Source organism: Lissotriton helveticus, chromosome 6 (genome assembly GCF_964261635.1).
Source record: "Lissotriton helveticus chromosome 6, aLisHel1.1, whole genome shotgun sequence".
NCBI lineage: Eukaryota > Metazoa > Chordata > Amphibia > Caudata > Salamandridae > Lissotriton > Lissotriton helveticus.
The window spans coordinates 2,038,396,311-2,038,423,270 of NC_136067.1; the positions used below are offsets into that span (position 1 = coordinate 2,038,396,311).

At 43.6% G+C, this 26,960-nt stretch overlaps 1 protein-coding gene across 2 annotated transcripts in view; it reads left to right on the plus strand.

The window, feature by feature from the left end:
• DPYSL5 (dihydropyrimidinase like 5) overlaps positions 1-26,960 on the plus strand; it is a 322,370-nt gene that overhangs the window by 262,436 nt on the left and 32,974 nt on the right. For both annotated transcript variants that reach the window (XM_078647171.1, XM_078647170.1), the window contains exons 7-11: positions 1,738-1,813; positions 10,828-10,984; positions 13,633-13,774; positions 14,686-14,828; positions 21,097-21,304. In XM_078647171.1, coding sequence (XP_078503297.1) covers positions 1,738-1,813; positions 10,828-10,984; positions 13,633-13,774; positions 14,686-14,828; positions 21,097-21,304 — 726 coding nt within the window. The remainder of the gene's footprint in view (positions 1-1,737; positions 1,814-10,827; positions 10,985-13,632; positions 13,775-14,685; positions 14,829-21,096; positions 21,305-26,960) is intronic.

Genomic DNA, 26,960 nt, shown 5'->3' on the forward strand with positions numbered 1-26,960 from the left:
CGGCAGTGCGCGGCCCTCCTCCCCCCGCACAGCGAGGGAAAACACCCCGCAGCGAAGGGGTTAAAAGGATAAGCCTGACATTGCACCCTGTCTTTCAACGCATTGCAGATGCCTCATTAAAAGCTTCTTTATAGCTCATTCACCTTCTGAACTCCAGCATGGTTATTTTGGGGGTGCTGCAGCAGGCCAGCACCCCTACTTCCTTTGCCTGTGGCCTTGATGAGTAGTGGATGGTGATAAGCTTTAAACAAATCCTGACAGTCTCTGGGTGAAGCTGTTGGCCAATGGTGATGGGTATTCTGTGATGGCGAGAGGCTTTCTGTACATGGTTCTTTGCTTTGATGACAAGGTTTCTGTAAATAGAAACATACATTCTGTGGATGATGACATGCCTGAACCAGCAGTGACAAAAGACAACTATTATGAACAAGCATCTCGCTGCAAACAGTGACATGCAGTGCTTAATTTGTAAAAATGTAAGTGCCAGGGCCCTTCTCAGGCGGTCACTGCGGCTCGCATCACCCCTGCTCTTGCCAGAGCTGCCAATGATAGTAACGACACAACCATCACAGCTCTACAAGTGTGACAAGACAAACTAGCAGGCTACCCAAAGCTCTGAGAATGGCCTGGGCAGCAGATATTATTCATATGTTATGTACATTGAATAATAAGCATTCTGTTGTTTTGCTCATCTTATATTTGATATTAGCCCAACAGAGCCACTGTCATATGTGCCAGTGTTGATAGTTAAGTGCCGGAGCCGAGCACCGGCGACCGGCGGCTCAAATTAAGCACTGGCTGAGAGTTAGAGATGTCATGATTCACCACAATGATGCTATCCTTAAAAAAAGGCATGCTACACTGTGCCCAAATATGGACATGCCTAGAAAAAAGGCATGTCACTCTTTCTGCAAATGGTGTCATGCTTGAAAACAGGGATGCCTCATTTTGCCCAAATTGTGACATACTTACAAATAGAAATACTGCGCTTCGCCAAAAAGGTGCAATGGTTAGTAACAGAGATGCCACACTACGCCCAGTGACACGCTTAGACATACAGATGCTACACTACACCCAAACAACATGCTTAGACATACAGATGCTACACTATGTCCAAACAGCGAAATGCTTAGACATACAGGTGCCACACTACACCCAAACAACATGCTTAGACATACAGATGCCCAATTATGCCCAAACAGCGTCATGTTTAGACATACAGACGCTACATTATGCCCAAACAGCGACATGCTTAGATGTACATACGCCAAATTATGCAAAAACAGCGACATGCTTAGACATACGGATGCTACACTATGCCCAAACAGCGACACGCTTAGACATATGGATGCCACACTATGCCCAAACAGCGACATGCTTAGACATACGGATGCTACACTATGCCCAAACAGCGACATGCTTAGACATATGGATGCCACACTATGCCCAAACAGCGACATGCTTAGACATATGGATGCCACACTATGCCCAAACAGCGACATGCTTAGACATATGGATGCCACACTACGCTCAAGCAGCAACATGCATTTGACATACAGATGCCACACTACACACAGTGACATGCTAAGACATACAAATGCCACACTATGCCCAAACGGTATTTTTCTTCTAAACAGAGATACCACACTTTGCTGAAAAGACGACACACTTAGAAACAGCGATGCCTCTCTTCGTCCAGATAGTGACACGTATTTCTGTTCTTTGTCTCCTCATCAGACCTTCTGTCCTGTGTACTTGGTTAATGTTTCCAGCATATCCGCAGGGGACGTGATTGCCTCAGCCAAGATGCAGGGTAAGTTGTGATGTAGCTGTGAGACCATTTTAAAATGAGGTCTGCTTTGCTTGCTTTTAGCGCACTGTGTACCAAGTGAGAATGATGTGTGCATATTGGCTGTGTGCATGCAGTCACAGTGTGATAAGAGGCATGCTCTACTGGCTTTGAGTGTACAAAGTACCACGCGACAAGGCGGTGTTCGCGAGCCTGCTGTCACAAAGTGATATGTTGTGTTTTTTCGTTCCTTTGAATGCATTGTGGACCACGTGATAAAAAGGTGTGAGCAATTCTGCAATCACAGTATGGTAAGAGGTGTGCTTTACTTGTTTTGATATATACAAAAACAATTAATTTCAGCCACTGATAATTACTTTGGCCGCATCCCACTCCATCGATATTTTGCACACCAGGCCACCTCAGTTTGGACCCAGCAATATGCAAATCAATCTTGACCCTGCTCCAATGGGAACAATCCAGCCCAAACTGCAAGCTCAGGACCTCCCTGAAGCGGCATACAAACAACAAAACAAAACAGTTTTAAAGAGTGCTTAAAGCGTACTTTAAAACCGTTTGTTTTTGCACTGCTTATTTAGAAGTGCTCCAAGTAGGAACGTGGTCTGCAGGCTCCCTGCAACAAAACTGGCCTCCACCTGCAGGGAAATGGTCCCCTACTCTCCCAGTTCACCAAAACGCCTGGTACCCAGTAGGCCGGTCCAGCACTGTTAGACTTTGACCCAGAACGAGAGTTAGAAAGGCAGAAAAGGGGGAAGAAAGAGGAAATGACAGATAGAAAAAAAGTGACGAATAGAAAAAAGTAGGGATGAAAAAGAATGTGTGCAAAAGTGAGATAAGGAGACGGGAGGCATATTTACAAGCCCTTATCAGCACCACAGCGTCACTTTTAGCGACGTTCTGATGGCAATAGGAGTTTTGCCTTATTTACAAGGCACCATTAATGTTATGTTATGTGGAGAACGTGTATCGCGCACGAATCACCGGGGGGCATCTCGGCGCTTTCCTCATTCACACCTGGAGAGCGAAATAGCAGGACAGAAAGTCAGGGCTGCTAATACAAATATGCTTTGAGTTGTTTCCTAAAAGCATAATAAGAGGAAATTCCACACAGAGCCACTGGGAGACTGTTCCAATATTTGGGGGCTAAGTAAGAGAAGGCCTTGCCCCCTGACCTACTGCGTTTGATGCGCGGTACTTGGAGTAATCGCATCGAATGAGACCTCAGCGCTCGGGTGGGTCTGTATCTTACCACTTTCTTTTGCAAATAGACGGGACCTAAGCCCTGAAGGGCAGAAAATGTCAGACAGCAGACCTTAAAAAAGGACCGCTGTTTGACCGGAAGCCAGTGGAGGGATTTTAACAAAGGCAGTGACGGTGTGCCAGCTGGTTGATTCAAAACTAGCCTGGCAGCAGTGTTCTGAATGACCTGCAACTTTTTCAGGTGGGATACTCCGACCTTGGCTAGCAGAGCGTTGCCATAATCTAGCCTACTAATAATTGTCGCTTGGGTCAGCGTCCTTCGATAGGTCATAGGGATAAAGGGGAGAATTGTTCGTAACAGCTTCAACCTGAAATAGCAAGCCCCGGCTATTGAAGATATATGGTCTTGCATTGAGAGGGATTGATTCAATTTGATGCCCAGGTTGTTAACACTCTGTGCCAGCACAGGAGGGGCACCAGTCCGAGGACCATGACTCTCCTGCCTTGCCCAGAAGCATAATCTCTGTCTTGCTTGGGTTAAGCTGAAGATAGTTTTCACCCATCCAAGTGGAAATCTCCAACATACCCGTACAGAAACGATGTTTATCGGCCTCTCTATCCGGTCCACAGTTGAACACCAGTTGGGTGTCATCGGCGATTGACACTGTTTCGAACCCCAGGGCTTCCACCACCTTAGCCAACTGTGCCAAATAGATATTAAAAAGGGTGGGGCTAAGGCAGGAGCCCTGGGGGACACCCTTGTTCAACCGAATGCTTTTGGACTCATAGGGGCCCATGGTGACAGTTTGCTGTCTGTCCTGCAAAAAACTCTGCAGCCACTTAAAGGCTAGACCCTGAATACCGGCCGAGCTCAACCTCTCCGCAAGCTTTGTGTGTGAGATGGTATCGAAAGCTGCGGAGAGGTCAAGCAAGACCAGAATAGCCAATCCTCCTCCGTCCATAGTCATCCTCAAGGAATCTGTTATGGCCAGCAGGGCTGTCTCTGTGCTAAAGCCCCGTCTGAACCCAGATTGTGAAGGGTCCAGGATAGAATTTGATTCAAGATGTCTATTTAATTGTTGATTAATATAGCTTTCCAGCATTTTTCCCAAAAGAGGGAGCAAGGAAATGGGGCGAAAATTGCCTAAGTCCTGAGGATCAGCTGTTGCCTTCTTCAGTATTGGGCGGACAAAAGCTTCCTTCCATGCGAATGGAACCACGCCTTCAGAGATCGAAAGATTAAAAATCATTTGAACCGATGGGGCCAGAGCGTTTGCCAAAAGTGCCATAACCTTGGGGGGGCAAGGGTCTGCCAGGGAGCCTGATTTAGCTGTTTCCAAGGCTTTAAGGACCTCCGTAAGGGAGATAGGTGTAAAATGTTCCAGTGAACATTCAACCTGGTCAGAGTAACCTTCCCCACACCCTTCCGATGAAGGTGGGTCCTGTTTAGGAGAAGGAAAGTTAGCGTATATTTTTTCCATTTTTTTTCCTGAAAAAAGCCAGCCAACGAGTCACATAATTCTTGTGATTCAATTATTGGTTGTTTACAGGCATCCGGTGCCGTGAAATCTTTCACAATGTCGAATAATGCCTTAGAAGAATTATCTGCTCTTTCGATTTGTGTCACTATATGCCGACATCTGGCTGCCTTCAAATTCTGGTGATAGGATACCAGAGCCAATTTGAAAAGCGCCTTAGATTGTATGAACTTACTCAGACGCCACTGTCTCTCCAGCCTTTTGCACGATGATTTTTCCTGTTTAAGCTCCCTCGAATACCAGGGGGCTGAACGGCGATCCCGGGCAGATCTAGCCCGAGGCTGAGCGGGAACAATAGTGTCCAAAACACACTTCAGACCCGCCCCAAACTCATCCAGTACCCCTGATACATCCTGATCCCTCAGCGGGGGTAGCGCCTTGAATTCTGCCTCAAAGGCTTGCAAGGACAGCTTATTCCATTGGCGCATAGAAGGTTTTCTACATCCAATGGCCTGCTCAGGCGGAGTCGGGAAGCGGGAAGCCATCGTAATGATCAGTGCATGATCCGACCAGGTAAGAGGCGCCGGTGGGTCAAAACTAAGAGAGCCTATATTAGTAAAGACTAGGTCAAGTGTATGGCCCCTACTGTGCGTGGATCCTCTAACTCTCTGCGAGAGCCCCAACTGCTCAAGGTCCATGAGGAGCTTGCTCACTTCCGGGGATGAAGATAATTCTCCATGAAAATTGAAATCCCCCAATAGTAGGAAGTTGTTCGCTGCAAGGACGTTTGTGGCTATCAAGTCCACAAGTTTGTCCGCAAAATCTCCTTTAGGACCGGCGGGGGCGATAGACCAAGGCCCCTGTCCAGCTCTCAGAGGGGGAGAAGTTGGCTTTAAAAATACCCACTTCAATCCCGTCATCAATTTGGGAGAAAATCCAGGCGGTTTTTATATAGCTTCTACAAACTATGGCTAAACCCCCCCCATTTTACCCACCCTATCCAAGTGTATAATTTTATAGTCCTCGGGAATGGCTATATTGATCAGTGGGTAATTGGTGGAGTTCAGCCAAGTTTCCGTCAAAAAACAGATGTCCGGCGCGTGGGAGTTTATCAAATCCCATACCTCAAGCGCATGCCCAGCTAGGGACCGCACTTTACAAAGGAAAAAAGTGCGACCACTCAGAGAGGAGGGGTTCAAAGCCCCAGTCTGTGTCATATGGCCAGCTTGGTGGGGCCCCTGAAAGGTGCAGTGTCTACAGGCCACCGGTCCTTCCAATTGATTGGGGAAGTGCTGGCAACAGTTTAATATTGCCACGCCTTCAGTAACGGCTATGTCCCGAATATCACACAACTCGGAGGGAGAATAAGATATCCTAGGACCAAAGTTGGCGTTGAAAGTCAACTGACCAGGGGTCGTGGCCTCTGGGCTCGAGTGGGCTCTGACGGGCACAGTCGGGCTTACCTCTGGCGCACCTCCGGCGTGCCCTTGGCGCGCCCGCCGCTCGCGACCGCTTCGCGGAGGGAGGAGCATGTTTCTTTGAACTATCGGAGGTTGCATCAGAGGACAAGCCGCGCCCTCAATATCCCGCCTCCGAGGAGGGTGGGGCGATTGCAGGTAGCCACTCAGCGCGGGTGATGGATTTCCGCCCCTAATCGGCGGAGCCCGTCCGGAGCTTCGTGCTATCAGGTAGGGGTTTTAAAAAAGCACACGATGCCAAACGGTGCTTAAAATAACAATGGTGCAAACATTAAAAAAGCACAACAGCATACAAGACCTAGCTCCCAGCTTTTCGCCTCAGGAGCAACTGAGAGGGGCGAGTGCACTGCAAACTGCTTCCTTTGAGCAGCCGGTGGGCGAGGAGATTGCAGGTATCCACTCAGCGCGGGCGATGGATTTCCGCCCCTAATCGGCGGAGCCCGTCCGGAGCTTCGTGCTATCAGGTAGGGGTTTTAAAAAAGCACACGATGCCAAACGGTGCTTAAAATAACAATGGTGCAAACATTAAAAAAGCACAACAGCATACAAGACCTAGCTCCCGGCTTTTCGCCTCAGGAGCAACTGAGAGGGGATTAAGCTACTTAACGTGGCTTAACGCTGCCATGTAAATAATGTACCCTTTCACACATGAAAGGGACGGGCAATGGGTGTTGCGGTGGGCATTCCACTGCAACACCCATTAATTTTGACGCTGTCTCCTATTTACAAGAGCAGCGTAAATAGGAGGCAGTGCCAAAATTAATACCAGGAAAAACCTGGTCTTAAACAGGCGAAACGAGGAGAAATGCTTTATTTCTCCTCGTTTTTGCTGTTTACAAGTGTGCTGCCTTGAGCAGCATACATAGAAACAGCAAAACGCGAATGATACACAGATAGAAGTTACAAAACGGCATTTAAAGACAGTTTATATGCAGGAAGTCGGACCTTCCTGCACATAAACAATAATCCCCTGTACGCAGACACCCTTGCACTATGGTGCAAGGGTGCCTGTATTGGCGCTAGGCTGCTAAACTTATCGTCAGCGAAGGGGAAAATGTAAAGCTGCACTATATTTTAGTAAATATAGAGAAGCCCTGCGTTTCTAAAGTGACGAAGCGTGTCGTTAGCCTTCATAGCTTAAGGACACGCTAGGCCACTTTCTTGCAAGTATATGCCCCAGGGAATGTCGAAAGAGGCATGAGGTAGAATCCAGACTTCACATCCTTGGTATTCCACATACGGCCACGGGCTTCTGGGACATTAAGCACTGTCAGGTTAAAAAAATATATGTAAAACAATCTATTAACCAGCTCTATTCATGGATGAGCGCACTCGGGAGGTACAAGACACGTGATTGGCAGGTGCGAAGTGATTTAAAATACATCAGCTACCTCCACACTCCCAAAGGAACTTTAGTGCAAACTCAGTAGTTTGAATAAATATGCTGTATTCGCGATATTTCAAAAGTGAACGTTTTAAGCTGAAGGGGCTGGACAATGTGTTTTTAAAGAGTTAGAGACTATAAGCGTCACAAAGCAGGGAGTCAGCCTCAAGCCGAAGCACGAGACAACACCTTGAACTGGACTATTTGTTAACTCTCGCATTTGACGCCTTGAGTGCGTTGCCATCATAAAATGTCAGTGTTGCGGACCTGCAGCCATTTACAAAGAAAAACAACATTTCTTTATGCTGGTCTCACAACTTTGCTCTCATCTGTGTTTTCTCAGGCCTATTCAGAAAGGTATTTTACACTTGGGAGTAATTTACACGTGTAATTTACTCTTACACTTTTGAATAACTTTACTGTTTTTTGTATTCACAAACTCTGAGTGTAAAGTTACTACATTTAAGGGTAGACTTACACATATCCGCCCTTTGAAAAAGGGGGAGAAGCCTAATTTATGAGTGTTACTACTGCCAAAAAGAAACAGTAGTAAGCCCTGTCACACAAAGCCAACCACTTATCCTTCCCATAGAAATAATGGAGACAGACATGAAATAAAACCACATAGGAAATAATATAACATTGAAATAAACTATTTAAAATACTTTAAAATGTAAATTTATATAATTTAATGTTAAAACATATAAAAACAAAACATAATATTTATTTGTAGAATATTTTAACCACCTTTTTGATTGTATGAATTAATGCTGCATTCATTTTTATTAAAACATACCTAAACTACTTTTAATTCCTTTCTTCCTAGATATCAATTTAATAATTATTAATGCATAATAACATATTTTAACTTTGTGAACTCAAAGATAAAATTATTGTATCTTAATTCAATATATTTAAATTGATGAATGGTTTATTTAAAATTAAGTTAAAAGTGCTGTAGCATTTATTTTTTTGTTATACGTTTAAAATATATACAATTATTTACAACAAATATTTAACATAAACGTATAATTACTATATATATACATATATATATCTATATGTACATATAAAACATCTAGAACAAAATGGGAAGTGCTACAGCACTATTAGCTTAAATTTGTATTAAATATTCGATTAATTTAAATATATTTAATTGAATAAACATTCGTCTTTATGAAGTTTAAATTAAAAAATATCAATTTCAACCTAAAGCGAAAAAAGTAATTGTTTTATTACGCATAAATACATATTATATGTGATGTATAGTAAAGCAATATAATAAGATTTAAATATTACCTAACGTTGCATTAATGTAAACAGCCCCCCAAAAGTATGTATTTTATACTTTAAGTAATAAATATGTTATATTTTTAGATTTTGATTTCATTTCACATTAAATTATATTTATCCATATTTCTTACCATTTTCATTAATTTTCCTTTAATGTAACATTATTTCATATGGGGTTTTAATCTAATTCCCTAACAATAACAATAATAATAAGATTTATATAGCGCATAGTTACTTCAGACAAAGTGTTCCAGCACTGCCTCCACTATTTTGTATGTGAGGCTTGTTGCAGAACCAATAGTTGGCCATCTGTGGTGCTGGATGTACTGAAGCTCTGAGTTGGAGTAACTTCTACTGTTTTGGGTCCCTTTTTGGCTGTAGTAACTTTAAAAGTGCAGCTTGTGAGTAACAATAGGCTTACTCTATTGTGAGTGAGTGCATATCCCTCCCTAAATCCCTCCTTACTCCTACCAAAACCCTCCCGTTTAGTAGGAAGTTTGCTCTTTTTTCCAGCCACTCTCCCGGTTTCACCGCCATTTAATACTAAGGGCCTGATTCTGATGCGGTTATGAAGGCCTCCTAATGGCATTTGCTCCTTCCAAATCAAATGGGAACCTGTCTTTCCGACCCAGGGCCCAATTATGATGCGGTTAGGAACATATGCTCCCATTGAAGTCAATGGGAGTCCAACCAAATCGTTCCTGGAAGCATCTGGATGCATCATACTCCGTAGGTCGGACTCTCCTGATCCGAGTGGGTCAAAAACCATTTCCAAACTGATTCGGTCGGGAAGCTTTCCGACCCGCATCAGAATCAGGCCCTTTGTAGTAAACTTGCTTATGGATCTCCCCATAGGAAAGCTAGAAGTGGTGATTTATGCTTGTGACTAGCATTTTGTTGTACTTTAGTAGTACTATTGTAGTACTTCAAACGTATTACAAAATTAAGTTCTGAATAGGCCCCTTTTGTGTAGGGATCACAATCTCTGCATTATGGTGTTCTGTGCTGGCCACTGTGCTAAGCAAAACAATGGAGGTGGATATGGTGAGGATTTGTTGAGATAGCATCATCAGGTTGAGTGACTCTGCCACCATCACACTTTTAGGGCAGTTTAGGAGTAGACTCTGGTTTATGGCATTGAGTAAACATATAAAGTACTAATCATAACATTCCTGCCATGTTCTCTGTAGTGTTAGGTGGCAATAGGTCACATGTGTTCTATTCTTTGAGGCTGCTGTTGATCTGACACACGTGGTAGGAACGACATGTTGTTGGCAGACAGGAAGGGTAACCTTGAGTCATCAAGATAGCTGGGCAGTGCCTTACTGGCTGCTATTGTAATTCTTTGTTTGATGGGATTGATGGGCAGGGTGAAGGGTGCCCGACGTTGAGGTGGCACTCTCTCTGTGCCATTAGGTGCACATTTGCAGGTTGCGGAAAGATCATAAGGCAGGCGAGAGGATGCTTATTTACTCATAGTCGCTCAGTGTGATCAAGTGGGAAAGGGAACCTTCAAATTCTGGTCTCCTGCGTCTAGCACATCCAAGGTGTATCAGCATGGCCACATGAATTTCGAATTTCATGTATAATTAGAGGCTCCATTGCATGTTATTCTGGGTTATTTCATTACTTTCTGCAAATGTTATCAACATGTTAAACTAAGTGCCCCATCAGAGTTGATAAGTTAGACATCTCCTGGTGGATCTCTTGAGGCAATCCAGATATGGACCTGGAAACACCACCAAGTACCACTGAGACACACAGGGTACCACTGAGTAGTCAGAGGATGTAAAATGCTCACCTTTCCTGGATTTCTTGTTTTGTGCCTCAAGGCATATATGTGCACCAGTTTGGTCAGTGATAAAGCAACAGAGTGGAGGGATATTGGGGATATATAACTCATCTGGATATGCCTCGTGTAGCCTGCTCCGGATGCTGTCGGACAATTCACGTGTTGGGGTTCATTGGCTCTCCAAGACCCTCGCGTTAGCTCTGGGCCTCACATTGCTCTTGTCTTGTAGCCTCTTCATGCACCCAACTGATAGATGTCCCCCTCACCATGCGTGATTGTAAAGCCCAAGTTATGCCAGTGCACCAGCTAGCTTTCCTATAATCTGTTTACTTGCTACCGCATGCCATGGTGAGACTGTGGTTCGATCATCACTCTAGTGTAATTTTTTTCAGGAAAGATAGTACACGGCGAGACGACAACAGCGCACGCCACACTGAGTGGAATCCACTATTACCACCAGGAGTGGTCTCACGCTGCAGCCTACGTCACAGTGCCCCCGCTGAGGCTGGACTCCAACACACCGACCTACCTCATGGGACTGCTCGCTAAGTAAGATGACCCCCCTGTCCTTTGTCTGTGTCTTTGCATGTGCTGGTCTTTCCGTGTACGAGTTTCTCTACCAATGAGTATTGCGTTCAGATTTGTGCACTCAGTGGTCTGTACATCGTTGGCCGTGGGTGTACTGCCTTTATATGAAGGTGCATGCCTTTGATACTAGGGAGCATATTTACTAAAATATGTTGGAGCGCAGTGTTACGCCAAATTTGGCAATGACGCGTTCTGACATTTTTAAAACACAGGGATGCATCGTATTTACAAAAATACAGTGCACCCCTGGGTTTCCCCTAGCACTGGTGCTAAAAAAGCTGCGTAGCTCCAGTGCAGGCACCCTTGCTCCATGTTGCAAGGGTGCCTGTGCTGCAAGGGCGATTGCTATGTGCACATAAATCATCAATAATGGTGATTTGCTCTTTCCATGTGTGCTGGAGTATGCAGCACACATGGAAAGAGTGAAAAAAGAGGAGAAAGTAATTATTTCTCCTTGAATCTCCATCCTAAGACCAGGTAATACCTGGCCTTAGTTTTTGGAGCGGCTCCACCCTTGAAAATATGGGGCAGGGTCAAAAAGCAGTGGGTGTTGCAGGGGAACGCCCACAGCAACACCCATTGCCTGTCCGTTTGCCGCAGCAGACTGCGTAAATTTGCGCTACCACGGGACTCCTGGGGGGCCATCCATCCAGATATCAGTAAAGTTTTAAGCCCTTCATTACCACCTCGAGCACCCGTTAAAAAGCTGGGGCCTCCTTTATGAAAAGTGACGCATCGCTGCGTAAAACAGCGATGCGTCACTTTTCACTGCGCCCTCTGCACCACCAATGATGCGTCATATTTACAGTATGACGCATCATTGCGCAAGGAGTTACAGATACGTCAGTATTTCTGACATATCTGTATGGCACAAAAGTGGCACATTGCTAGACTGTGTCAGAAAAGTGACGCAACTCCAGCAATGTGTCCTTTCACATGGGGCAAGCCCCATGTGAAAGGGCCTGCGTCAGTCTTACGCCTGCTGTGAGGCAGGCGTAAGAAATTGATGCACTTGTGTCCTAGAAGTGACGCAGTGAAATCACATAGATTTCACTGCGTCACTTCTACGACCCTTTCTTGCGTCAATTCGCCGCCCTGCATACATTATACCTGGCGCAGGTATAATATGGCGCAGGGGTTTACAAAGTGACGCATCGACCTAGATGCGTCACTTTGTAAATATGGCGCGTTTTTTACGCCACTGGTGCGTCACAAAAAGTGACGCATCAGTGGCGTAAAGTGACGCACAGCCTCATAAATGAGGCCCCTAATTTCTTCAAAACATCTTTAGACCAAATAACCACAAGCTCACTTTCTGAGGAATGTTCTTACTTTCTTCCAGATTTAGTGTAATTTTGTTCAGCCATTTTTTTTCTGTATTCTTTCCCAAACTTTCCTATGGGAATTAACATGGGAAGACGATGATTTGGGAGCTCCTAGTTTCTCTTGCCCCCCACTTTACAGATAACCCCGAAACTTTCCAGGAAGAAGCTTCGGTGGATGAACTTTATTTTCGGAAAGTTGTGTGAAGATGAATCAAACAGCAGCAAAGTTATTAGCTAAAGGAAAACAATTCCTTCCTCCACCTGAGTATCAGTTCACAAGCAGTCAGAGTTCTAGCACCTTTGGCAAACAAATACAGCAACGTAAAGTTTTGTCGACAGAGCCCTGTGTGGACTTGCCTTGAGGTGATAGCATCAGGGTCCGGTAAATACACAGTATAACACAGCAGTGTGTTTCATAATGCAGTCATTCACTGATGAAGTAGGTTCTTTGCACCTTAAATAGATGTGAACAAATGTATCCTGCCTTTGAGAGTCCACACTCAGTGTGCGTCCATTGGTGCATTGCATTGCGTTTGTGCTTATTCACATGCTTGTTTAGCTCTCTTAGGCCCAGATTTATAAAACTCTCACGCAACGCAGCACAGCGCAGCACCTAAAGATGCAGCACTGCGTTGCTTGAGAGGGAGAGAGAAGGGCAGCATCATATCTACAGAGATATGGCACTCCCCGATTGCTGCACACAAACACTTTTGCACCATAGTGCAAGGGTATCTGCGTGAGTCTAGCTCAGGTTTTGTACTTGGAGGGTACCCCATCACTACAAAATACGATGCTCAGACTGACTTTACAATTTTTCTTACTTTGTAAGTGTGCTGTACAGTGCAGCATACATGTAAAGTCGGAAAATAAAGGAGAAATGAAAGCATTTCTCCTTTTAATGCCTAATTTCAAGGTGTTGGTTTTTGGTGTGAAACCCGGTCTACTATTGTTAATATAAAGGGGTTTCTGTCAAAATCCATGGGTGGTAGCACGGGAATGCCCATGTACCACCCACGGAAGGCCCACATGACGCAGAGTAACGCAAAGTAGTGTTTAGCGCTGGTTTGCTTTTATTTCCTTAAAAACCATAGCAAATACCAGTTAGCGTTGGTTTGTGAATCCCCCAAAAGATTTTGCGTCAGGTCTGCGTTAAAAAAGTAATTCAAGTTAGGTGTAAAACCTTCGTAAATCTAGGCCTTAGCCTCCAGATGGAGCAGATGACGTGTCCTGCCGATGTTGATTATCGTGGTTGTCTTGACATCGTCTCTCTTGTTTGCTCCTCAGCGACACTCTGAATGTGGTAGCTTCTGATCACAGAAACTTTACCACAAAACAGAAAGCAATGGGTAAGGAGGACTTCACCAAGATCCCTCACGGCGTGGGTGGAGTCCAGGACCGGATGAGCGTCATCTGGGAGCGAGGCGTGGTAAGACATCAACGATCTCTGTCATCGTACCCTTCTGCGTGCTCCTGTCAACATGTACCGCTCACGCACCCCGCGGTCCAAATCCATGACCAGAACTCCACGTTGAGACCTGGATTCATAGTCATCCCTTCTGAATGCCCTTCCACCAGAAATCACGTGCAAACATTCTCAAGCAACTCACAACCAACCACTGGTGTCCATAAGCATCCCCTCCTGAGCATCTCAAACTGGCTCCCCGATACCCACAGCGACATTGAAATATATGACCAGCACCTCAGTTACTTCAAAATGCCTCCGGCATTCCCAAGCATTCCTTATCCAGGACACGGCAAAGACTCCAGCATTTACAATAAGCAACTCCACATCCCTACCTTCCCTGTTTTCTCGCTTCGTTCCATTGCCACTACACCATCTTCGGTTATTTCTTCTCTCTGGTTTCCCCTCTCTCTTCTTTTCTGATGCTTTACTTTCTTCTTTTCCTCACACTTCTGTTCCTTCTCTACATCCTTTCTATTGGTTCCTTGCTTCTCTTCCTCTTTCTTCCCTTCCTTTTGACCACTTCTGCATCAGCTGTTACCTTTCCTACCCACTCTTTTTGCACTTACATTCTCACTTCTTACTGTATCACCCAATATCCATTCCTTTTCCTTCTTTGTCCCTAATCAAATCATCAATTTATCTTCATCCCTTCTTTCCTTGGGTACTTTCCTTCATTGTGCCCTTTTCTCATAAAATTGCTCCTTCCCTTTTGTCCTTCTAAATTCCCTCCCCATCCTTTCACCTTTGCTACTTTGCCTTTTCTCCCCACTCCTCTTCACCTTACACTCTTTCTTTCCTGCCTTCTGTTAACGCTACTTTCATCCTTTCCTTTTTCCATCTCTGTCTTCTTTCCTCCTTCTCCTATTCACCAGGTTGGTGGAAAGATGGATGAGAACCGGTTTGTGGCAGTGACGAGTTCAAATGCAGCAAAAATCCACAACATGTACCCCCGAAAAGGACGCATCATCCCTGGTGCCGACGCAGATGTCGTTGTGTGGGACCCCGAAGCCACAAGGCAAGTGTCCTAGATGCACAGAGTGGGTGCACAGAGTTGTAAATGGACCACAGCATAAGCTGGGAGTAGAGTTTGGAGGCAAGTGAGCAATAGGGTAGAGATTGTGGTTGTATGTGAATATCACACATATTTAACCACAAAATCATTTGACCACACACAATCTAAGTAGGTGGAATAATGTATGACAATCAGAAAATATTTTGATATTTATTTGGAAAAAGAAGGTAAACTCTGTAGTAATGACAATGAATGTATTCTCAACATTTCTGATGGTATAAAAAAGAAGCTAACTGAAATATCTAGCGTTTCAGATCCCTTGGGTGTTTCTCTTCAGCTATAATTCGTGAGTTTCAATGTCATGGTCTCCCTCACACATGTTCCAGTCCCTCACATATCTCTGCGGCCTGTGTCCTGATATATTGTATCTGCACCCTCACACAGCTTTCTTCATACTTCTGCCATCTTTGTAAAGTATGAAAACATATAAACCATTGCGACATCCACGGTAAAGAACTTGAGGCTATTGGGGCTCAAGAGTGAGCTAAAGTCTAAAACAGTTACTCACATAAGACCAAACAAGTGAAAAAATATATAAAGATATTCAATCAGCACATTATGCACCATGCTCATGTTGTGTCAGCCTAGTATTAGACATACACAAAAATGTGACAGGATTTCCTCACACACCACCAAGTGTCATGCTTCATCATAGGACTCCCCTTGCTCTTCAAAAATCCTGTTTGATGAAGAGCGGGTCTACACCCTGGAGTCAGGGTGGCACTTCTATATAACTATGTATACGTGAAAATGAAGTAAAAACCAATGTGGTACACCACTATGACCTTTATATTGGATGAGGTACTGCTTAGTATTAAAAATATAGGGGCATATTACCAAGGGCATTATCACCGCTTTAGCGGGAATTTTTCCCGCTAAAGCGGCGATAATTTTATCGCCCTATTACCTAGCTGTCGCTAACACAAGTTAGCGACAGATAATAGGCGATAGCAGGCATTTAGGGGTCCACTATGCATGTCAGCAATGATTATCGCTAGTGACATGCAAAGTGGGCGTGCCAAGATGTTAGCGACTGGAAACAGTCGCTAACATCGCTATCCCCTATTACCAACTTTTGGAAATAATCGCGATTATCTCCAAAAGCTAACGCCTGCCCAGAGCAGTTCTTAGCCATGTTATCCAATGGAAGGTGGATAACATGGCTAAGAGCATTGTCACGATAATGCATGAATATCGCTGATTTTACAGCGATATTCATGCATTTCCCACGATTTTTACCGCTTTTGAGATAAACCTTGATAATATCAAGGTATTTCAGCGGTAAAAATCGTCGGAGCGCGGCGATATTTTAATACCCGCTAACCAAGCTTAGCGATAATTATCGCTATAGCTTGGTAATATGCCCCATAGTGTGGGGAAAAGGGGAACTAGTACCCCATCACAACTCAAACAGTCAACATGTTTCTGCCTGTTGGCTCTAAAGAGTCGATGGCATTCGTCAGGACATAACACAGAGCCCTTGACATACACCCACTATGTATGCCACAGTTTGATGGTCAGACCTTTGTTACTCCAGAATTGTGTAATCTGTGCACAATAGAGAGGGGCTCAGGAACCCCTGTGGTCACACAATGGGTGACTGAATGACATGGTAGCCAGCTTTCCTGCAAAGAATCATTATGAAGGTGCCCACTGCCCTGTCAAGAAAAGCATACTCTGCTGCTACTGCTGTCACTAAGGTTAATGAGTGCCTCACACTACGCCTACAGTGTTGCTAGTCTATGTTTATAGATGCTCCTTTGGCTTCACATTCTTGGCCATAATCATCCACCCCTAATGTCTGAACCATCTTCAGACAAACTTTAGATAGAAATTCTGTTGGAAATGTCTAAATAATTACAAATATGTGGCAAATTTTCAAAATGTCCAAAATGTATGGTAAACTAAGAAATTTGTGTTTGCCACCGAAAAACGTTCTCAGATTTAGACTGTCCCAAATCCTGACCTTATTACAAAAAAAACATATTAACAAATGTGTCTTTAGCCCCAAAGGACAAGCTGGGGTATTTAGACAAATATCTTTGAGATCGAGGGTTCGGGGAGTTCACGCAGAGCAAGAGGTACTTGTGGGACATAATAAATATGGCTGCAATTGTTTATTGGTAAAGATGTAGATGTAATGTGTTTATTGGTTAAAGTATGCCATATTAGCACATATCTCCAGAGGTTCCTACATAAGAATGTAGGCGCTCTGTAAGCCAGTAACTTTTTTAGCCAGTGCATCATGCTAGCGGAACACTAAGCTGTTGACGCGAGTTAACCAAGCCATGCTTCTTCACACACATTCCATCCTTCTCATCACTCATGACAACAGGTCAAACTTCAAAAACATCTTTTATATTCCAATGAACTGGAGTTCACCTAAAACAGCTGTTGCAAGCACAAATGAGACATTTAGAAAAAATACACATGGGATATGTTTTGATGGCATTTTATGTTGATAGCAACAACACAAATGACGGAAATGCTTGAACCACTGGTAGTTGCTTTAGGTTGAATTCCATTTGATCATTTTTAGCTCATCTGTGTTCTTTATGATATAATCAAGCTCTAACGTAGCTGAAGCTCAAAAACAGCCAGCCTGAACTGCTGGCCTCTCCTCTCTGGACAGGAACACAAACACCTGAGATGCAATTCAGCCGTATTGTTGACGCGCCACTTAAGTCTCTAAGAATAGCACATTTAGAACCATGTTTGTGTACTGAGACAAACTAAAAATGAGGGATAGAATTGCTTGAGCCCAATATATTGGGGTAATTAACTAAAGCTTGCACAAGCACCCATGCTGCCTTGCATAACTTTGTACTTCTATAATGGTAAAGAAATTGATGCAATGCTTTGCGGCGCTTTTTGCGTCACTGGTGCCTCACCACAATCTTAGTAAATAATCCCCATTGAGTGTGATCAGATTGTTCACCTGCTCTGCAGACGGTATCATTTGAGCCTGCCATACGGTATGCATTATTCTGCTGCACACCAATCCTTTGCAATGAGTGATCATTCTAGCATCTTAATTGTAGAAGAAAAACACCAGAGAGGAATTAGTGACCATCTTTAACTGTTATGACCCTACTTGAGCAGATGTAAATCAATTACCAAGAGCTGTCTTGACCCCAGAGACGCGTCAAAGACTCCTGACTGTGGCCACTTGGCCATTGAAGGCACCAGTCACCAAAGAAGGGTCACAAGAAGAGACATTTGTGTACCCGCTCTTTGCTTACCATACATCACTGTACAAGGCTGAACTGTTAAGCATTTTACTTACTATCCTGTTTATTTGTACAGTCCTCATCTTACACAGAATCAGATAACCTCCCACCGTGGAGATTTGTTTATATTTTTCCTGTGTTTTACCAGCTTCTCATGGAGCACAGTGGAGCAGCCTCAAACGCTGCGCTGCGTGAGAAGGGGAGAGCAGGATAGCGCCATATTTACAGAAAGATGTCACTCTCCTCCCCTCTCCCTAACACCGGCTCAGCTTGGCATCATATAGCAAGGGTGTCTCTGTGACTTCAGCATAGGTTTTATACTGGAAGTAAATCAATGCTTAGACTAACTTTCAACATTTCCCCACTTTCTATGAGTGCTGCACATGGGTGCTATTTTCTGATGCTGAACCATGTCTACTTTTTTAAGTAAATAGGGTTTAGCATCAGAAATCTTGGGTGGTTGTATGGGAACGTCCATACACCACCCATGGTACTCCCCCTTGGTGCTAAGTAATGCAAAGCAGGGCTGTACGATGCTTTTCATTACTCTCAAGTGATTTCCCAGCGTTAAATAGGTTTTACGCTGAAAAGTAAATAGGTAACAAAAGATTTAGCATTGTTTTTCATCACTTTTGTGATGCAAATATGGCGTTAAATCTTAGTAAATAGACCCCATTTTCTTTTATATTGATTAGAATTAAATTTAAAATAGTAAAATAATTATGAAATAATTATACGTTTTTTAAAAATATTAAACTATATATTTTTTTGAAAGTCCAAATATTTTTATTTATTAAACTTTGTTCCTATGGGGTTGTATTTTAAGTCTTCCTCCATTATTTAGTGCGTTGCAGTACCTGTGAGTGTCCATGTGTGGGGTATGACTTACTTCAAGGCTGGGCTGGTGGTACATTTACTACTGCTTTGTCATCCTTAGGGCTGTAGTAACTTTAGAAGTGTAGCTTATGAATAGCAATGGGCTTACTCTTGTGTAGGTTAGTGCTTGCAAGGTTTAGCATCAGAAAATAGCACCCATTTCAGATTGGCGCTATGAAGGAGAAAAAAATGTTCTACTTTATTTTCCGACTTTGCATGAGTGCTGCGCTGTGCAGCACACATAGAAAGTGGGGAAATGTAGAACCTTAGTCTAAGCATAGTATTTTGTACTGGAAGGATTTCCTTCCAGTACAAAACCTATGCCGAAGTCACAGAGACACCCTTGCTATATGGTGCCAAGCTGCTCCGGCTTTGGGAAGAGGGGATGAGAGTGACATATTTCTGTAAATATCTGCTCTCTCCTTCTCACGCATCGCAGCATTTGCAGCTGCTTTACTGTGCAGCACGAGAAGCTGGTATATCTGGCCCAAAATGTGATTAAACTTTTGTTAACAATTACTAATAATTTAAATACATTTAACACAACTTTTAACGATCTATAATACATAATAAATACAAATAAAAATGGGGTGTAACTTTTTTAAGTTATTCAATAAATAAAATGTATACATTAAATTGAACGAATTTAATCATTTAATGCCCAATTAATTTACTGAGTTAATATGATATTATGTTTCAATTTATTAGTGCTAGGTTAATGATAAATATTTAAATTTTTCTACATTTATATTAAAATACTAGCAGCCCGTCCTGACGTTGTCCGGGTATCCCCGCTGTTACGCTGACTCTCCTCAGCCTCTTGAGAGTTCAGTGCGTGACAGCCTGCACGCGACGCTGCACGTGTGTGAAAGAGCAGCCTGTTTATTTTTTTTTATCCCCGCTGGTATGCTAACTCTCCTCAGCCCCCGCCTGAGCACCGCTGGTACGCTGACTCACCTCAGCCCCCGCCTGAGAACCCTAGCAATATGTTATGGTGTGTGGCGGCTCCAGAACGCATCCAGGATTTCCGGCCCATTTTCCACGATTGCCCCACGAATGCTTTGCCCATCGTTGTATGCCCACGCCCCCGGCAGAACGCACACGCCCACAAGGATTTAGTGTAAAGGCTTTGCTTTTCCGCGAATGCACGCGAATGCCTTCCCCATCGCTGTATGGCCACGCCCCCGGCAGAACGCACACGCCCACAAGGAAGTAGTGTGAAGGCTTTGTTTTTCTGAATGCCGTTTTAATGTCGGAATGCCGCGCCCATCGCTGTATGCACACGCCGCCAGGACAACGCCCCGAGCAGAACGCCCACGCCCACAAGGGACTACTTTGCCCCTAAGGTTCTTTTACCCTTCTAATGTGTATGGTGGGCAGCTGTATAGCCTATGTCCATCTGCTGCAACTGTCCTTTCCAACGCTGTATTGGGTGTTGTGATTGGTGCTGTGGTTCCTGAGATTATACGCCTCAAAGGTTTGGGCTCTCTCTTTATAATATTAGTATAGATGTTTAATTTTATATTTAAATATTTGTAATACTTTATTAAAGAATTAGAAACCTTTAAATATTTTTTCTACACTTTCCTACCCCATAGGGAGATTTCCACCTCTGTGTCAGAGACCTGCACACACATGTGAAAAGTTACTGATAGTAACTTTACACTTATAACTCCTGTTGCAGGAGGTTGTACTTGGGAGTAGAGACACGTAGATCTACTCTAAGAAGTGGGGAATTGCAAAAAAGTGTAGATTTGCACCTTAGAGTATTAGTTAAAATACAGTATATTTACCTGTGTAAATAGCCCATAGTTTCAAAGTTCCTAAGGCCCTTTCCAGTTATAATGCACCGTTAATTCACTTTTCATAACACAGTCAGCTTTTGTTTCTGAGAATGTACAGAGAAGCCAGTGGTACCACATGAGAGTCCTACACTTTATTTATACAGACTAAATCAGGTTTATGAGACGCCAGTGATGAATTAACTGATGGGCCATGTAAGTGGGGTTTCTTGAGATACTTGAGGGCCAGCCTTTAACTGTAGGACTTCAAAGGAGCTGCTGTTCACCTTAATGATGACACATGTCCCCTCTCCACCATTTCAGAACCATCTCTGCTAGTACCCAGGTGCAGGCCGGTGACACAAATGTGTACGAGAACTTGCGCTGTCACGGGGTGCCTCTGGTGACCATAAGCCGCGGAAGGGTGGTGTACGAGAACGGCGTCTTCATGTGTGCAGAGGGAACGGGCGAATTCTTTCCACTCAGGACCTACCCTGACTACCTATACAAGAAGATGGTGCAGCGAGAGAAGGTAGGATGCTGTCAGGGTGTCATGGGGTCTTTACAACGTCAGCGTTGCATGGAGGATGCTGGCTCGATGTGGGTATAGAATATGTTAAAGTGTCTTTTAGTACTCTTGGTGATAACATGGGCCACAAAACTTTGGGTCCGATTTAAAAGAACTGCGCGCATCCACGCTTATTTGCAGAGATGCGCCAGTTCATTTGCATGACGGAAAAATAACCTTGTGCCACCATGGAAGCACCGCATTTACAATGTTGCGCACCGTGGCACAAGGACAGACAGATGCGTGACGCCCCGTTTTGTCGGAAAGGCAATGCATTGCTGGAGTCGTGTCTTCAGCACGACGCAACTCCAGCAATGGTCAGGAATGCCTCTTCCGACCATGCTGCATCACTCCTTATGCCTGCTTCAAGCAGGCGCAAGGTTTTGACGCAGTGGCGTCGTAAAAGTCACTCAGTGAAATCTTGTAGATTTCACTGAATCATTTTTACGAGGCTTCCTTACGATGGAACGCCCACCCTGCATACATTATACCTGACGCAGGTATAATGTAGCGCAGCTTTACACCGTGATGCATCTCCCTAGATGCGTCACTTTGTAAATATGTTGCATCGTGGCGCATTGTTTATGATGCCGCTGCGTCACAGAAGTGATGCAACGGTGACGTAAAGTTGGCACAAGGGGCTTGTAAATCTGCCCCTCTGAGTACAATGAAAAGTACACTTGGCCAGAACCCAAGCAATTATGGAGCACAGAAGTGAGAAGAGCCAGAGTGTGGAGAAGCTAGGTCAAAAGAGTTACCTAAAAGAAGAAAAACCTCTATCAAGAAGTGTAACATAGATGATGATGCAACAGAGGTCTAGGAGAGATGTATAGTGTTCTTCTACAGAGAATGTAGTAGATAAAGATGGAGCAGACGGCATAGGGGGGGTGCCCTTAAAAGAGCCTCATTATGAGCACACCAATGACTGTCACATTATGTCTAACCCCATCCACAGAGTTATCGATGTCAGGTGCATCGGCCACTAGGGAGCAGAGTTACCAAGGTTTACAAGTGGGCACAAGAAGGCCAAATTAGCCCTTAAAAATGAGGCGTTGCTGGGAAAATTAGACATTGCAGTCCCAAATTCCCTGAGTGCTTTTATTGGTCACCAGTATTTCACCTGGAGATTATAGCTGCTGGCAGCAGAGGAAATCTCCATGTGGTTTGCACAGGATTAAGGGATCTGAGGATTTCGACAGGGCTGGACCAGCCTCATCGGGATTACCAATGGGCAGATCGATCATTCACGTAACGTTGGTGACAACGTTGGAGCACAAAGTCATGGAAATGGTGCAGTGCCAAAGTCATTTTTATGCATGAGACACAGATTAAAAATAGCCCCTCTCTTAAATTTGGTACTGAACTGTGACATAGCAGTCGCGAGGTGGCGTTAGTGGGATAGAGGATGTCGCGAGGTGAGGCATACCAGTGCAAGCTTTCCTCTGCATGTGTCCTTCACCCTACCAAAGTGCTGTCAACTTGTAAAGGACATGCAGAGGACAGGCAGAGGACTACTGCTTTACTATTCAAATGCAGCACTTAGCTTAGAATTAATCAAAACAAACACTTCATAATTCTGTAAATTGTATGTTTGCTTCAATATTTACTGTAAGAGAGGTAGAGGTGTGCTGTATCTTGTATTGTTCTTATCATAGTTAACCCTAATGTATGTGTGTCTGTGTTTTTGTGTACACGTGTGTGTCTTTTTGTCTATGTGTGTCATAATGTAAATCTGCTTGGTATATCATTTTGTTGTCACTTCACTTTCACTTTAATTAGTCTTTATTCGATATATTTCAATCATAAAAGACAATTTCCAAAACAAAATGCGTTGTTTTTTATCCCACCCCATCCCCCCACCCCACAGAAATACAGAATCCACATCAGTTAATATAATAAATAAGCAAAAAAAGCAAAATATTAAAAATCTTCCTATCTCATGCTATTTACACTACTACTATATATACTACTTACATCTTTACACAATCTTACAACATCCTATTTACATTTTTGCCTAATCTTAAAATATCCAGCTAAGTTCATTAGAATCCAATCAAACAAGGATAAAAAACAACAACTATATGTTGGAAATTACATATTTTATCACGTAAAATGTAACTTAAGAGAAACTAAAATAAGTGCAGACTGTGCGGCATCGAATAGAGATCCTAACTTATTCCAAACAGATTTTGCGTGCCCGAATTATCCACATCCAGTGAAGGAACTTTGCCATAGCTATAACAACAGGCTGGGAGGGATCTGTTCTTAAAATCCTGACAGCCTCATTTGACGTCTTTATACCTAGCTGGATGCAAATTGGTTTGAGCCATGATTGTCTCGGTATTCTATATTCGGGGCAGGCAAATAACACATGACCAATGTTTTCATTATGGTCCGGACAGAAGGGGCACCTTGGAGTTTGTGCTTTATACCATTTCGCTGTTAGGGCATTCAGTGGGAGTGTCCCCACCCTCATCTGATGGTACCTCTTCCGATCCCCTGGGACCGTAATCCAATCCCAGTATAATTCTAGGGCCGGCGAGTGTTTGAGCTCCAAATAGTCATATGTAAAAGAACGGTCAATGTGATTCCTAAAGCACTTAATCTCCACCATACTCCAGTAGAGTTCACGAAGTATCTTTTTTGATGGAAAGACACTATTTAGTGGATCATCCCACATTTGGGATAGGCCCAATGCCCTATATAGAAGCTTAGCCTCTTTCAACCAGACTATCTTATTAGCAGTATCTAGGGATCTCACCTCCAGGAAGCCTTGGGCATACTGAGAGAGCTCCGGAGTTGTCCATAACCTTCTCCAGTAGGCCACAATTCTATACTTGGCTATGTCACTAAAGCTGTAGATTCCCAGATCATACTTTAAAGGTATCAATGGGGTTGACATTGGTAGCCCAGTAATGTTGCGGAGAAATTTATTCTGTGCAACCGTCAGCTTATTCAGATTACTGGACCCCCATAATTCTGCTCCATAAAGAACAGCTGCTCCCACCTTAGCATTGTAGATTTTTAAGACAGGTCTAATTGGTTTAGTGTGAGATGAAAAAAGCTCCTTTGTGAGAGCTCCTGCAAGTTGAGCATGCTTTGTGTCTAGTTCGTTAGTATGGTGTTTCCAATCTAGATTGTAAGCCAGATTGATGCCAAGATACTTAAAGACCTGGGTCTGCTCAAGCTGAACCCCATCCATAATAACTCTGCCTCTAATGTGTTTTCGTTTGTGCATAACCATAAACTTGGTTTTGCTGGTGTTAATTACAAGGCCATGATCCTTGCAGAAACCTTCAAACACCCTGATGGCCTTTTGTAGCCCCTGCTGCGTCTTTGATATCAGCAAGGTGTCATCCGCAAACATCAACAGGGGGATCGGCCTTCCTGCCAACCTAGGGGCATCCGTGGGCTTTTGTTCAAAATAGCCGATCACCCTGTTGATGTAAAGCGAGAAGAGAGTTGGTGCCAACACGCACCCTTGACGTACCCCCCTCGCTATAGGGAACTTCTCAGTAGTACTACCCCGCTGATTCCATCGGACTTGTGCGAAACTATTTTCATGCATCCTAATCAATAAAGACAGGATTTCTATTGGAATGCCTTGATCGTGTAAGATATTCCACAGTTTGTGGCGGGGAACTAAATCAAAAGCTGATTTTAAATCAACAAAAGCTGCAAAAAGCATCCCGCCTTCTAATAAAACTGTGCGCCAATATAATAAAACAAATCTAAAAATTTGATCAATAGTGCTGGTATGACTACGAAAACCAGCCTGCAGGGGAGATAGTATATCATTGTCATCTATCCACCCATGGATTCGCTGTAATAATAGTCTTGCCACAACTTTTTGCATACATGCAATCAGGCTGATAGGCCTATAATTGCCTGGATCCGAGCATGCCCCCTTTTTAAAGATGGGGATAATCTCGGCTCCCTTCCAGGTCTCAGGGATAGGCGAGCCCTTTGCGATAGCATTGGCTAACAGCTGAATATAGGTGGCCCATAGATCCTTGTCATGCATAAACAAATCTGCAGGGATAAAATCTAGGCCCGGAGCTCTGGCTTTAGGTATACAGCTCAGAGTTTTTAAGATATCATCTTTTGAAAAGACTAAAGGGCTCTCGAGGATATCTTCAAAAGCTAGACATTCCTCTTCGACTTCATCCTCAGCAGAAAAGTGGGTAGAAAAATGGGATACCCAGGCTTCTGGTAGCACATGGTTAATGGGTTCTCCTCTACTAGAGCCCCTTCCCCATTTGACGATATTCCAGAAGGGTGTCATGGATCTTTCCCTACTGGCATCAAGTAGGTCCCTCCAGTAGCCTTCCTCCCACTCCCTTTTTGCACTAAGTTGCACTTTTTTGTACATAACTCGTGCCTCCCTTATTTTAGTTTTGTCTCGAGATTTTACCGCATCTGACAATAGTCTATAGGCAGTCCTGCAGGACTTGTCATACCACTGATCCTCCTTTCTAATTGGTCTACGTGGCTTTTTCTTAGCTTTCTTTAGAAAAAATGATTTTAAATTGTTAAAAAATTTATCGTGGATCCTGCTAATTTCAGCTATCGGGGTATTATTTTCAAGTGTATCCTGGACTTCTTGAATGGCCAAAATTGTAAAGTCCCTTATGGCTACCATGCTTTCCTCATTAGCTGCACAAATTGCCCATCTAATGTGTCTTTGGTCGTTAGTGAGGTTTATCTGGACAGTTTCCCTCTCCTCCTCATTTGCCATCAGATCGAACAATTTAAAGGTTAGAATCAGTGGATCATGGTCGCTTTCCACCCTAGTCTCAACCCTCATATCAAGAACTTTCCCCCAATTCTCTTTATTAATTAATATATAATCAATACGGCTTTGCGTAGTTCCATTAGAGAAAGTAGGGGCGCCCTGCTTGTCCGATGGCGTTCTTCCATTAGTGGCCCTCAACCCAGACTCGACACATAATACCTTTAACTGTAATGCAGCCTCAGTCCATCTTTTGATGGGTATCAGGGAAAGCTGTGGGATTTCCCAAATGAAGTCCTCTTCGGTAGTGAGGTCAACATCCTGGTTGTCAAGTGGTTCAAAACAACAATTAAAATCACCACCAATAATGATATCAGCATTCAAACAGTGTTGATTTAATAGTATATCCAATATCTCGACCGCCTTGGTGGATTTGCCACCCGGTAGGCCCCTTGAGTAAATATTAAAAATAAAAATGTCCCTACTTGGCGGTCGCTGTAGTTTGACCAGTAATATATCAGGACTATTGGTATCTATTTGTAACACTGTGTAGTCATTCTTCTGCTTGATCCATGTAACCAAGCCACCTTTTGCCCTTCCCCTTGAACACGGGGTGGCTGGAGTAAAATAATGTAAATATCCCTGGATTGGATCCGGTTCTATCTGCCAGGTCTCCTGCAAAAGGATTATATCCTTAGAATCCAGGAAATTTAGCAGATCCTGTGATAAAATCTTGTTTTTTAGCCCTGCCACATTCCATGACAACAAGGTACTTTGTATGTCAACATTGTCACTGATAGGTTTTGTAATGTTGGTTAAACCTTTACCATGTCGCTGAGTAAAAAGATATTCACATGCATTACCTTCTATAGTACCCAATTCAGGGGA